This window comes from Schistocerca nitens, chromosome 10, assembly GCF_023898315.1.
Source record: "Schistocerca nitens isolate TAMUIC-IGC-003100 chromosome 10, iqSchNite1.1, whole genome shotgun sequence".
NCBI lineage: Eukaryota > Metazoa > Arthropoda > Insecta > Orthoptera > Acrididae > Schistocerca > Schistocerca nitens.
This window is the reverse complement of record NC_064623.1, coordinates 26,488,355-26,503,175: the sequence shown is the minus strand read 5'-3', so window position 1 is coordinate 26,503,175 and position 14,821 is coordinate 26,488,355. Positions and strand designations below refer to the sequence as shown.

The window sequence follows — 14,821 nt, the reverse complement described above, 5'->3', positions numbered from 1 at the left end:
ACCACAAGACCGAACTGGTACAAACAGACGGAAAAAGACCTGAGAGAATTAGGGTCTCCAAATCTACATGATAGAAATGAAATCAGAAAAATCACAAACACACGGGGTTTTGAGGAAGAAGAGAGAAAAACTAACCGACATACATGGTCTACGCAACGAAAGCTAGCCCATTCGTTGTTTATGAAGGAATACTGGGCGAAAAGGAAGGCCAACAAATGTTGATTACGCGTGGTCCTAAGTGATCCATCCGCGAAGAAGAAGAAGAAGAAGAAGAAGAAGAAAGACTACAGACGTTATTGGTTTCTTCCAATTTTCCCCCCCGTTTAAAACCACACACATCAAAAAAAGTTTTGAATCACCTCGGTTCCGAGAGTTCCGGAACCCGTACAGAAAATTGGAATAGAGATCAACATAAACATCAAAAAAATGGTTCAAATGACTCTGAGCACTTTGGGACTTAACATCTATGGTCATCAGTCCCCTAGAACTTAGAACTACTTAAACCTAACTAACCTAAGGACATCACATAACACCCAGTCATTACGAGGCAGAGAAAATCCCTGACCCCGCCGGGAATCGAACCCGGGAATCCGGGCGCGGGAAGCGAGAACGCTACCGCACGACCACGAGCTACGGACCGCAATCATCATTTCCGTCCTTTTTATTGCTCATGAAAACCACACATTGCATGTTCTACCACGGTACAGCGAGATCTTCAGAGGTGGTGGTCCAGACTGCTGTACACACCGGCACCTCTAATACCCAGTGGCAAGTCCTCTTGCACTGATGCATGCCTCTATTCGTCGTGGCATACTGTCCATAAGTTCATCACGGCACTGTTTGTCCAGATTGTCCCACTGCTCAACGGCGATTCGGTGTACATCCCGCAGAGCGGTTGGTGGATCACGTCGTCCAAAAACAGCCCTTTTCAATCTATCCCAGGCATGTTCGATAGGGTTCATGTCTGGAGAACATGCTGGTTACTCTGGTCGAGGGATGTCGTTATCCTGAAGGAAGTCATTCACAAGACGTCCACGATGGGGGCGCTAATTGTTGTCCATGATGACGCATGCCTCGCCAATACACTGCCAATGTGGTTGCACTATCGGTCGGAGGATTGCACTCACGAACTGTACAGCCGATACAGCGCCTTCCATCACCACCAGCGGCGTACGTCGGCCCCGCATAATGCCGCCCCAAACCAGCAGGGAACCTCCACCTTGCTGCACTCACTGGACAGTGTGTCTAAGGCGTTCCGCCCAACCGGGTTGCCTCCAAACATGTCTCGGACGATTGTCTGGTTGAAGGCATATGCGAAACCCATCGGTCAAGAGAACGTGACGCCAATCCTGAACGGTCCATTCGGCATGTTGTTGGCCTATCACTACCGTGCTGCATGGTGTCGAGGTTGCAAAGATGGGCCTCGCCGTGGACGTCGGGAGTGAAGTTGCTCATCATTCAGCCTATTGCGCACAGTTTGAGTCGTAACACGACGTGCTGTGGCTGCACGAAAAGCATTATTCAATATGGTGGCGTTGCTGTCAGCGTTCCTCCGAGCCATAATCCATAGGTAGTGGTCATCGACTGTAGTAGTAGCCCTTGGGCGGCCTGAGCGAGGCATGTCATCGACAGTTCCTGTCTCTCTGTAGGCGGCCGCTGTGGTCGAACGGTTCTAGGCGATTCAGTCTGGAACCGCGCGACCGCTACGCTCACAGCTTCAAATCCTGCCTCTGGCATGGATATGTGTGATGTACTTATGTTAGTTAGGTTTAAGCAGTGCCAAGTTCTAGGGGACTGATGACCTCAGATGTTGTCCCACAGTGCTCAGAGCCATTTGAACCATTTTTGTCTCTCTGTATCTCCTCCATGTCCGAACAACATCGGTTTGGTTCAGTTCGAGACGCCTGGACACTTCCGTTGTTGACAACCCTTCCTGGCACAAAGTAACAATGCGGACGCGATCGAACCGCGGTATTGACCGTCTACGCGTGGTTGAACTACAGACAATACGAGCAATGTACCTCCTTCCTGATGAAATGACTGGAACTGATCGGCTGCCGTACCCCTCCGTCTAATAGGCGCTGTTCATGCATGGTTGTTTACGTCTTTGGGCGGGTTTAGTGACATCTGTGAACAGTCAAAGGGACTGTGTCTGTGATACAATATCCACAGTCAGTGTCTGTCTTTAGGAGTAAGGGAACTGGGTGATGCAAATCTTTTTTTTAATGTGTGTAACTGACCGATCCTCTCCTGATCATTCAATTTCTATGTACAAAAATGTGACAGTAGTTGCTGCAGTTAGTACATGCACCGCACTCTGCACGGATAGCAGTACTGCTTTCGAAATATTTTAGCATGCTGCTGGTCACGGTTTTGCAGCGGCAAGACAAGGTAAGATGTCTGTTGCGCACAGGAGCATTGCAGAACTGTTGTTGGGAGATGTTAGAGAATTTTATTTTAAAGCTCGCAGTCATATAGATGACAATTGATTTAGTTTATAATTCTTAGGAGGAGTAATCACGAACAGGTTTCAACGTGAATCAGGCTCGAAGCACATCAAAGATTTGGGACAGACATCAGCCACTTAGACTACCTCGTTGCATACCCTCCTAGAGAACACGTTTTCAAACGGCTGTAGCACTGAATCGGCACTTTCCCGGACATGGGTTTTTCAAATCAAATTCAAATGGCTCTAAACACTATGGGACTTACGATCTGAGGTCATCAGTCCCCTAGAACTTAAAACTAACGAACCTAAGGATATCACAAACAATCATGTGAGAGGCAGGATTCGAACCTGCTCCCGTAGCAGCCGCGTGGTTCCGGACTGGAGCGTCTAGGACCACTCGGCCACAGCGGCCGGCCACTGCTTTCTATTTAGAATATTATATACTCACTTCTCGCCACAAGTGTCAGAAGTTTGTAACGGGAATTTCCGAAGTTTGCATAAGGAGCGCGAGCAGCTCCAGATGTCGAATGATCACTGTGAAACACACGGATGTGTCGCGTTATCAAGACGTGGCGAAGGGGCATTCGGATGTGACAGCGGGGACGTGACTGCAGTCATACGCGTCGGCAAGATTCCAGTCAACGAAGTCTGATCATGAAAAGGGGAAATCGGTCGTATTGTTTGCGCCTCGCACGTTGTAAACACCTTCACTCCTGCAGCTGCCATCCGAGAATATGGACTCACTGAAAGGCATCACAGTGCGTTCAGCGATGAATCGCGGTCCTGCAGTACCCTGGATGAACATCGTCGACGAGGATAGCGGCCGCCTGGTGTAGCTCAGACTTCGTTTTGGAAAGGCAGAGCGGTGCTACACCCGGCGTTATGGTGGGGGGGGGGGGGGGGGGCGGCCATCGGGTATGACTTCAGGTCGCAGCGAGTAGTGACGGTACGTCAAAGGTAACCTGCCCCCTCATCCGACAGTACTGTAGTGCCACTTTTCAGCAGGACAATGCTGGACCACACACGATACGTCTCCCTATGAACTGTCTGCGTGGTGTTGAGATACTCCCGTGGCCAGCAACATTCCCAGACCCGTGTCCGACAGAATGTGTGTGGGACCAGCTTGGACGTCATCTCCATCTGAGTGCCAGTATCCAGTTGTGGGACATGTGGCGCCCTGTGAGGTTACAACGGCTCTGGGACACAACGGCTCTGGGACACCTGTCCGAACCGAGTTAGCGCAGGTTGGTTCGTTGATTCGGGGGAGACCAAACAGCTAGGTTATTGGTCCCATAGGATTAGGGAAGGAAATCAACCCAGCCCTCTCGAAGGAACCATCCCGGCATTTGCCTTAAGCGAAATCCAGGAGATGTTTACTATTACGTAAAGGACAGAATGACATAGAAAATGATGTAGAAAATATATACAGATATAGAAAAAATTTACAAACGGATGTACTTTCATGCAAATATTGTCTGGATTGTAAAGCTGTTTGTAAAAGTTTTTGTACAACTTTTTTCTATATTGTTCTCTCCTTAACGTAATAGTAACTGCCGTAAAGCCTAAGAGATGGCTGTGTTATACTTAATCTGCTTGACTCCTGTCTGTTTTCAGACAGACGTTAAGGTCTCTTTCTTTATATTTCGTTTTTAAAATTAACTGTCGTATTTTTCAATTATTTCTGTTACAATGTTTGAAATGGGCACATGCCAATGTCCGCGCCTGATAGGCGGCGCAACTCTTATTGTTTTCGTGGCAACAATGTGAGCCACGGGGCCGACCAGTCTTCTGATGTTCCCAGCTGGGCACACGTGACAGAGGCTGGAACGTTTTGTTTCACTTTTGGCTTGAGCATAGCTGCTCAAAATTCTCACCATTGCTTTTAGCAACGTAATTTTACGTGAGTAACCTTTGTACGTCACGAAAATTATCATCTTGGTTAGTGCGGTTTTTTTTGTCGAATCTGATTTTCTATGTATTATTTTATAGGATTTATCGTAATTTCTTTCTGATGAAGAGACCCCTAGTAGGTGTCGAAACCTAGGTCACTGCACCTACCAGTTGTGTGCAACAGTTTGACAGTATAATCCTATTTTTAAATAATGCATCAGAAAGTTACTTTTTCAGCTTTTGTGGGAATGGGTGGCAGTCGCTAACTAATAAAGCAGGAAGGTGGTGTAGCTCTTTAAAGAGCAGAGACGAACGGGAGTCGCTAACTAATAAAGCAGGAAGGTGGTGTAGCTCTTTAAAGAGCAGAGACGAACGTGTGTCTCAGCACTGACCACGCGCGTAGGCGGCTAATTTTTGCCAGTTTTGTGCGTGCGAGGTCAGCTGAAGGTGAGAGGCGAGCGTGCGCTGACCGGAAGCGGGTCATGTCCCCGTGGCCTTCTCCGGTCCTCTCCGATGACGTTGCAGCCCTCGCCCCAGCTGTGTGACCTGTGCACTTATCACTGCAGTCCCGTCCGGCAGGTAAGAGTGGGAGCAGGGGTAAAAAAGCGGGGGGGGGGGGGCAGACTTTCCCTGATTACTATGTGTCCAACGAGTCCCTCCTACCCCCAGGTCAAAAGAGTATACGAACTGTATAATGGAGTGCTTACATATAGGGGGAAAAAAACTGCGTGTCCAGCAAGCGCGAATAGCGGAAGGGGTGGTCGCACACTCAAAAATATTGTCAAACCGTCATAGACAATCTGACCAAAAGCAGCAGCACACCTGAATCCAGCGCGGAACCGACCTCTACACATCACCAGAGGCGTAGCAGACGGTACAGCTCGCGCAGGACACGGTGGCCGATGATGATGATGATGATGATGATGATGATGATGAGGAGGAGGAGGAGGAGATGAGATGAGCGTTTAACGTCCGTTCCACAACGAGGTCATTAGAGACGGAGCACCAGCTGAGATATGCAAGGATGGTGAATGAAATCGGCCGTGCTCTTTCAGAGGAAACATCCCGGCATTTACCTGAAGCGATTTAGGGAAATCACGGAAAACCTAAATCTTGATGGCCGGACGCGGGTTTGAACCGTCGCCCCCCCCCCCCCCCCCGAATGCGGGTGGCCAATGAGCAGTGAGCAGTTTTCGTTCAGAGCGCTGGGCCAGTTCACTCATTTGTTCGGAAGGGGAGACCGGTAAGCGTTGTCCACCTTTCTGCCTGTCAGCGGTGATGCAATCGAGGAGCACATCCTGCAATCTTTCTCAAACGATTTTACAGCAACTATTCGGCAAAAAATTTTAATTTTGGCTCTACTTACAGCTTTATATGTCAGGTTCATGATGATGTGCCCATATTTCGTTAATAGTCACAGCTATTGTGATATTTACGTGTAAGTAAACCCGTTCGCAAAATTCTGAAAAGTGTGGAATGAAAAACACAGGTCACTACGAGTTTGCGTTTGGTGCATATTACATGATATGTTGTTGGGTATGAAACTTAGGTAACAATTGAATTTTTCTCTGGACTTAAATAGAGGTATCGATCTGTCACCAATTTCGAGAAAATTGATCTGATGTAGCACACTCGTTTGCAATCTCACCGCGCCGGTGATAAGGCCAGAGTGAAATATATACAACATTCTTCATATTTCATAAATGGTTTCAGATATCGAAATGAGGTTTTGGCAAATGATACCACGCAAAGCCAAGATTATTCTACCATATCGTTAATATGTCAAATTTCATTATTCCAATAACCACAGACTTTTTTGACGAAAGAATGTAATTTTTAATGGCCATCGATAGCTGGTGAAATGAGAAATGCTAAGGATTTTGGAACAACAGCGCGGGATTAGCCGAGCGGTCTAGGGCGCTGCAGTCATGGACTGTGCCGATGGTCCCGGCGGAGGTTCGAGTCCTCCCTCGGGCATGGGTGTGTGTGTTTGTCCTTAGGATGATTTAGGTTAAGTAGTGTGTAAGCTTAGGGGGTGATGACCTTAGCAGTTAAGTCCCATAAGATTTCACACACATTTGAATATTTTAATGGATCAACACAAGTGAAAATATTACACTTTTTTGTACCGAGAATGTGCTTTTTTATAAGCTACTGACTTTAGTTTTCCTCTGTTCCCCACTTCATAAGCTTAATAAACCACCATTTCAGAATTTTCTGTCTGCATAACATGTTAGTGAGGTAAGACAGTGTAAACACTGTATTTTGGCAGAAGAAGCAAATTTTGACTTGTAAACCAGAGAAATGTGTAGGTTTTACACAAAATTCCCCACTTGTGACTCTTCTCTGGAAGTTAAAAATGGTTAACAAGCCAGGCGAAAATAAATCGTGGAATTTTCTGCGAGATTCTTTTTACATACTAACAAAAGGACAGGTGTCAGTAGATCATTCTGAATGGTCAGCGTGCAAGTGTGGGTGTGAGTGTGGAGTGGCCCCCTTAATATTTACAATAAATGTGAGCGCAAGCCTCAGTTTAGAACGGCACTTCCTCTCCAGCGCTCAGCATTTCCCCTGCAGCGTTCTGAGCGCCGCCCCCCCCCCCCCCCCTCCCACTGCCGCCGTCACCCCACTTCTCCAGCCGACTGCCCATCTAGCGGCCATGGCATTCTGCGCGAACAATACAACAGCAGGGGGGAGTTTCGTGTTGTCAGTAGAGAGGCAGTAATAGGCTTCAATAACTGCCACAGCAAAATATTGTCAAGTCACCTTTCATAAAACCCAAAAGATTCTGGTCATATGTACAGGCTCTTAGTGTCACCGAAGTTAGTTGTGTCCAGTCCATAGTGAATGGGACAGGAACTGAAATTGAGGATAGCAAAGCGAAAGCTGACATGCTTAACTCCGTTTGCAAATGTTCCTCTACAAAGGAAAAACTACGAGTATTTCCCCAACTAATCCTGTACCACCGGAAAGACGAATGAAACAGGCATTAGTGCCAGTGGTGTTGAGAAACAGTTGAAATTGTACAGAGCTCCAGGGCACGACGGGACCACTGTCAGATTCTATACTGAATTTGCAGTAACTATAACCTACTATCCCTTGAACCAAAAACAGTGCCTAGTTTTTGGAAAAAGGCACAGCTCACAACCCTTTTACAAGAAGGGTAGTAGACGTAATCTACAAAACTACTGTCTAATATCCCTGACATCTATTTATTGTAGAATCTTAGAACATTTTATGAGCTGAAACATAATTAGGTACCTCGAAGACAACGGTCTCCTCCATGTCATGCAGCATGGAATCGGCAAACATCGATCATGTGAAACCAAACTCGCACTTCCCTCACGTGACACACTGAAAGGTTTGGATCAACGCAGACTTCAAATTGGTGCAATGACTGACAACTTGCGTTTTAAATGTTAAAAAATGTAAACTTGTACAGGACTCTTATGTCCCACATTGATCTCTGCAGTGTTGCTTGTGCGTTAGCACTGAGAACTCTACGGAAACGCCGCTGCCCTCTGTCGCCGAGTGAAGGGCGTCGGCCATTGCGTTTTCCGGGGTCAGAGGTAATGCCTGAAATTTTATGTCATCGGCACAATTTTGAGACCGTGGCTCTCGGATTATTGAATTCCCTAACGATTTTCGAGACACCTCCATCTACAATTCCGCGTTCAAAATTGGTCATTCTTGCCGTGCCACCGTATAATCAAGTCGGAAACTTTTCCACACGAACAACCTGAGAACAAATGACATCTCTGCCAATTGCACTTCTACACTGACGCGCGAAGGAGCTGGTAAAGGCATGGGTATTCAAATACCGAGACATTTAAATAGGCAGAATACGGCGCTACGATAGCTGACGCCTATATAAGACAACAAATGTGTGGCGCAGTTGTCAGATCGGTTACTGCTGCTACAATGGCGGTTATATCAACATTTAAGTGAGTTTGAACGTGGAGTCATAGTCAACGCATGAGCGGTGGGACACAGCATCTCCGAGACAGCGATGAAGTGGGGATTTTCCTGTACGACCATTTCACGAGTGTACCGTGAATATCGGGAACCTGGTCAAATTTTTTGACATCGCTACAGCCGGAAAAAGATCCTGAAAGAAACGCGACCAACGACGACTGAAGAGAATCGTTCAACGTGGCAGAAGTGCAACCCTTCCGCAAAGTGCTGCAGATTTCAATGCTCGGTCACCAACAAGTGTCAGCGTGCGAACCATTCAACGAAACATCGTCGACATGGGCTTTCAGAGCCGAAGCCCCACTCGTGTACCCCTGATGACTGCACGACACAAAGCTTTACGACTCGCTTGTGCCCTTCAACACCGACATTGAGCTGTTGACGACTGGAAACATGTTGCTTGGTCGGACGAGTCTCGTTTCAACTTGTATCGAGCGGACGGATGTGTAAGGTTGAGCCGCGCGTGGCTCGTGTCCGTGCCATACCTCATTTGACATCCTGTTTTTACTGTACTACCACCTCGTTATGTTAACTTCTATTACTGGTGTCACTGAGTTGCCGCCTTGCCTGCCCGTGAGCGGCAGCAGCGGCGCTTATCGATGTAGGCTCTGGAGTATTATCTGTGCTGACTGCTATTGCTTCCCGGTTGTCGTGTGTTCGGACCTGCCAGTGAGTTGGGAGGCGCTACCAGTGCAGTTCGGACCTGGCAGTGTTTGACTTGGGATGCGGCACAAGTTCAGTCGGGGCGCGGGCTGCAGTGGACAGCCACGACTCGCCTGACAGTTGCCAACACATATCACTTCAGTGCGGACTACCTCGGGTGGTCGTCGGTCGGTCGTCTTGTCGGACGACGTGCATGTTGGCCGCCGGTCACTTATGGGTTGCCTGCGTGTGCCGACTCGTGATTCGTCCTTATTATTGCACAGCCGCTGCCGTTAGTATTGTCTGGTCCTTCGTGCAAGTCTTCGTGGAACTGTGTGTAGCTTGTGATGCCGACTGCTCAGTTATTTTAGTGCTGCCTCCGTGCTGATGTGCGACAGTCGGTCGGTTGGCGTGGAAATCTCTGTGGGGCGTAGTATGCCTGGGCCTGCTGGCGGCCTCTACGCAGTGTCGGTTTGTGTGGGGCTGTTCTCATTGCTACGAGGTCCGTGGCTCACCGACCCTGGACACGAAAGTTGAGTCCGGATTTAATTTACCAGCAAGTCAAGACTGTTCACATTGTGCCGTTTGGTTCTCGTTGTTGGCTGTCGGGTCATTCCTGCGATCAACAACGTGTGTGTTCGAGTTGGCGAAGGTTTAGCCGCCGTCCGGTGGAGTTTAACCATATTGGTTATTTGCAGTTGAAGTGCACCAGCGGAATTTTCTGCCTTGTGGCCGTTACCTGCCCTGGCCGTTGACGTAAATTTAGGCAGTGTCCTTTCCTCACCGTTTTGTCGCTGTCTATGATGGTGTGTAGTTCGACAGCTTAATGTATAATTGGTTGTGGGCGTCCATGCCTTCTACGTTTTGCATTGAATTCCCGGTTGTGTCCTGGGCGAGTGGAGCGCAAGTTACCTTCTCGGTGGGTCTGTTGACTGACTGTTGGTTGGGTTGTCGTCGGATCGAGAATGGCTGGGCCGACTCCCTGACCGACCCAAGCGATCGTTAGTATTTCAAGTGCTGGCCGACCCCCGAAACTTCTGAGCGCCGTTAGCTGCACTGCGGTTTCTTATTTTCTGTTCTGGTATTTGTATGGCTCAAAACCGATGGTTTTGAATTAAAGTTGAATTGTTTTTAGTAGTGCTTTAAGTCATGGGCCTTCAGCCACTTTAAAATTGCTTACTTGTCAAGTGTTAGATTGTTTGGGGCCTTCAGCTTAATTTAAGATAAGGCTTTGTTGTTTACATTTATTTTACGTTGAGTTAAGTCATGGGGCCTTCAGCCGTTTTTAAATTAAGGATCTTTGTCTTTCGAGGATCAGACTCTTTGGGGCCTTCAGCCTAATTTAAGATAAGGCCTTCTGCCTTGTGTCTTTTATTTAATTTTACCTTGAGTCTTAAATAATGGGCCTTCAGCCGTCTGTAAATAAAGGTTGTTGCTTTCCAACTGTTCGATTTTTGGGGCTTCAGCGAAATTATAGAACTTATTTAACGTGAGGCCTTCTGCCTTCTAAATATTCTCTTTGGCGTTTGTATCGAGTTAATGGCTTTTAGCCTTTTTTTAAAATTAAAGTGGTTGTGCCCTTGAGGCGTAAGATAGTGTGGCGTATTGAGCCGATAACTAAGTTCAAGAAATTGTACTGTAATATTTGGACCAATAAATAAAGTTTTATGTGTTCGAGTGTAACTTACAGCCGCTCATTTTGGCCCCTTACCACAATTCCAACTATCTGTCCTGTCCCGTGGGTTCAGCAGGGCGTATGACGGGGTATGAAGAAACCTCACGAATCCATGGACCCTGCATGTCAGCAGGGGACTGTTCAAGCTGGTGTAGGCTCTGTAATGGTGTGGGGCGTGTGTAGGTGGAGTTATATGGGACCTCTGATACGTCTACATACGACAGGTTACACGTACCTAAGCATCCCGTCTGACCACCTGTATCTATTCATGTCCACTGTGCATTCCGACTGACTTGGGCAATTCCAGCAGGACAATGCAACCACCCACACGTCCAGAATTGCTACAGAGTGGCTCCAGGAATACTCTTCTGTGTTTTACTACTTCCTCTGGCCACCAAATTAACCAGACGTGAACATTACTGAGCGTGTCTGGGATGCCTTGCAGCGTGCTGTTCAGAAGAGATCGCCACGTCTCTTACGGACTTATGGACACCCTTGCAAGTTTGACGGTGTCAGTTCCCTCCAGCACTACTTCAGACATTAGTCTAGTCCACGCAACGTCGTGATGCGGCACTTCTGCGTGCTCGCGCGGGCCCTACAAGATGTTACGCAAGTGTACTAGTTTCTTTGGCTCTTCGGTGTTTGTCTGAAACTTAGACACACATTTTGCCTTGCGGCTGCTATACGCCTGAAATCAGGCAAACACCAATTCAGGGGTGTCGAAAGGTCTGCCTACTGCATCTCCTCGTGTTGCACACGTCGAAGTTGGAATCGTATGCGACGACGGAACTTCCACCTAAGCCGTGCAACAGAAAAATGTTTCTGTGCTAGTCTGCAGTAAATGAAAGAAGTAGTGTCGGGCAAGTTACTCACCGATGACCCTGTGCACGGCGGCCAGCTGCTGCTGCTGACCCGTGACGGCGCCCAGGTCGTCCTCGTCGGCCGACGAGTAGGCGTCGTTGACGAGCCCGTGCGGCCGCGACTCGAGCGCCTGCAGCTTCCGCGACCCGCGCAGCGACCGGTTCAGCGCCTCCTGCTGCTCCTCCGCCTCCTTGCGCTTCCGCAGCTGCTCCTAATGGCGGGACACAGAGGTCGAAACGTCAGACTCACCAAACACGCTGCGAGGTGTGAGACATTCGAGAAAAGCTATTAAGCTGCATTTGGAATTACTGAGCAGTGGGATACAACCTGTCAGCTTTGACTTAAGGCTCCTATACTTTGACCAATGACGTCAGAAGTTATCAGAGATGATGTATCGCACAGATTTAACAGCAAAGACGAGTATTGAGAAAAAAAGGAAAGTAGGAATGAGAAACCAGATGGTAGACACGTAGCATGTACATTCATATTCCAAACGTAATGTTAAGGATAGTATCCTACTCTTCAGTTTACCTCATTCATACTGGGTGATCAAAAAGTCAGTATAAATTTGAAAACTTAATAAACCACGGAATAATGTAGATAGAGAGGTAAAAATTGACACACACGCTTGGAATGACATGGAGTTTTATTAGAACAAAAAAAAAAGTGTTGCTAGACGCGTTAAAGATCTCTTGCGCGCGTCGTTTGGTGGTGATCGTAGGCTCAGCCGCCACTTTCATCATGCTTGGCCTCCCAGGTCCCCAGACCTCAGTCCGTGCGATTATTGGCTTTGGGGTTACCTGAAGTCGCAAGTGTATCGTGATCGACCGACATCTCTAGGGATGCTGAAAGACATCATGCGACGCCAATGCCTCACCATAACTCCGGACATCCTTTACAGTGCTGTTCACAACATTATTCCTCGACTACAGCTATTGCTGAGGAATGATGGTAGACATATTGAGCATTTCCTGTAAAGAACATCATCTTTGCTTTGTCTTACTTTGTTATGCTAATTACCGCTATTCTGATCAGATGAAGCGCCATCTGTCGGAAATTTTTTGAACTTTTGTATTTTTTTTGGGTTCTAACAAAACCCCGTGTTATCCCAAGCACGTGTGTCAATTTGTACCTCTCTATCTACATTATTCCGTGATTTATTCAGTTTTCAAATTTATGCTGACATTTTGATCACCCGGTATATTTCTATGAATATGGAAGCAGAGTCGGTCAAGTGCAGTTCGAATACAAATTTTACAGCTTTCGCTTTTTCTCACCTTCGCCAGCACTGGTGTTACTACCTACGCAGGTCACCTGAACAGGATATTGTTCTACCGAGGAAGAAAAAAAGCGACTTACGCTACACTGGCATCGTGTAACACAATTGAGCTACGAAGGTAGTAAAAGTTCTTCATTTGACCTATATAGGTCGAGTGCATTGCAGCATACAAATCTTACGTATGTCGCTATTTTTCGTCTTCGCTAAAACTCTGGGTAAATAGGAGGTATTTGCATGAAACGCTTGTGGTAGAAAAGAAAAAAGGACGTTGCTTCCACCATTACTTGACTAATTGGGATTTCTGTGAAATTTTTCATCAGTGAAAATAAATTTAAGTCTGAAGTTTTTGTTGGTGCTCAAAGTCACACAGTGATGAAAAGTCACACAGTGATGAAAAGTCACACAGTGATGAAAAGTCACACAGTGATGAAAAGTCACACAGTGATGAAAAGTCACACAGTGATGAAAAGTCACACAGTGATGAAAAGTCACACAGTGATGAAAAGTCACAAATATGAGAAGTCCGTGTATTTTACAGGGAAAGATACATTGACTAGTAGTGAGGGTTCCCTCCGCCCCACACCGTCAGCTGGCTTGCGGAGTATGGGTGTAGATGTGGATGTGGACTGCCTTCGGGTCTGTTCCTGACGATGTTTTAGGGAATAAAAAACACCGGAGTTACAAGAAGATCGTCAAAATCGTTTTGTACACACATTTTTCCAAGTCCATTTCCTACACTCTCATATTGACTACTTCCATGAAAATCTGGGGCACAAACTAAGAGAACACTTCCAGCACCACTTCCAGCACGATATGAAGGAGAGGTACCAGAGACGATGTAACGAAAATATGACGGTCGACTATTGTCAGATGTTGAAGAAGAGCAATAAAGATGAGGTTCAGCGATGAATCAAAGAGGAGAGTTTGAATATTAAATGGAGTACTCAAAATGTTGTTAAGTCGCTCGCTTGTAGAATTTTTATTATATATCTAAAAGCATAAAACAATTACAAAAATATAGGCATTGATTGAACTTTCAATATTTATGTAGCGATTACTTAAATTTTTAATACATAATAGGTAATTTTGTTAAGTATTCTTACGTAATAGAAGAAAACGAAAGTAATTTTCAGAATCTTCATTACAAACTGATTCTAGAAAATCTGTTTTCGAGAAATTATCCAAAACAATGTTTTTAAATGTAGGCTTGAGTCATCGCTGTAAATCAGTGAATACACCAACCGTCTTCAGAAGAGACACACAACATTATGGTTTAACACACAGTCATCTGATCTACAAATCAAGACAGAGGTGATACGTTAGTACTGACGTGAAGTGATTTCCACAATGATTTATTTGTAACTAGGTCTACTTTAAGAGTTTCAGTCGGTTCATTTCTTTTACTGTCATCACAATAGCGACGTCAGGAAAATAAAATCTTAGCAAGTCCGGCTCGCATGAGACTACCCCACACTGCGCCCAACCCACAATGTATATGAATCATCAATTGTTAAAAGAGCTGAAGTCTATTGACTCTACTTTTGAGAAAACAGAAAAAATCTTTGCAGCCTGCTTCAACTGCCTGACGTCAACTACTATAACTGCTACTACTGTTATTCATGGGCGTGTCTGTCACACCACTTCTCATTTCAGACGCAATTTAGACGTATTTTAAGGCGTTTATAGTGCTTGGACGTAAGTCCATTTAACAGTTCATTTGCGAAAATATTCCATACATAATATTTCATATTGTTCTTGATATTGTTACTTGAAATAAAATCATATTTTTTTAAAAAACTCAATAGTGGCTTAATAAATTTTCTTGAATTACTGCTAAATTTATGTATGACAACTTATCTCATTTTTGCAGGTATCTAAACAATATTCCAGAAGTAAAATTATTTAGTACTTTTAGAACATCGAAGTACACAACAAACAAAACGTTAACCGTGGTTTTTGAGCCTGGCACGAAGTCAATAATTTTACAAATACCGATTGCACATTGAACTTTCTACTTCACTATCATCATCTGCACCGGCCACGTCATTCCAGT

General features: G+C 46.0%; 1 protein-coding gene across 4 annotated transcripts in view; it reads right to left on the bottom strand.

Annotated features, from left to right (window-relative positions):
* LOC126210106 (protein PALS1) overlaps positions 1-14,821 on the bottom strand; it is a 786,719-nt gene that overhangs the window by 105,233 nt on the left and 666,665 nt on the right. For all 4 annotated transcript variants that reach the window (XM_049939245.1, XM_049939243.1, XM_049939244.1 and 1 more), the window contains exon 5: positions 11,502-11,700. In XM_049939245.1, the coding sequence (XP_049795202.1) occupies positions 11,502-11,700 (199 nt within the window). The remainder of the gene's footprint in view (positions 1-11,501; positions 11,701-14,821) is intronic.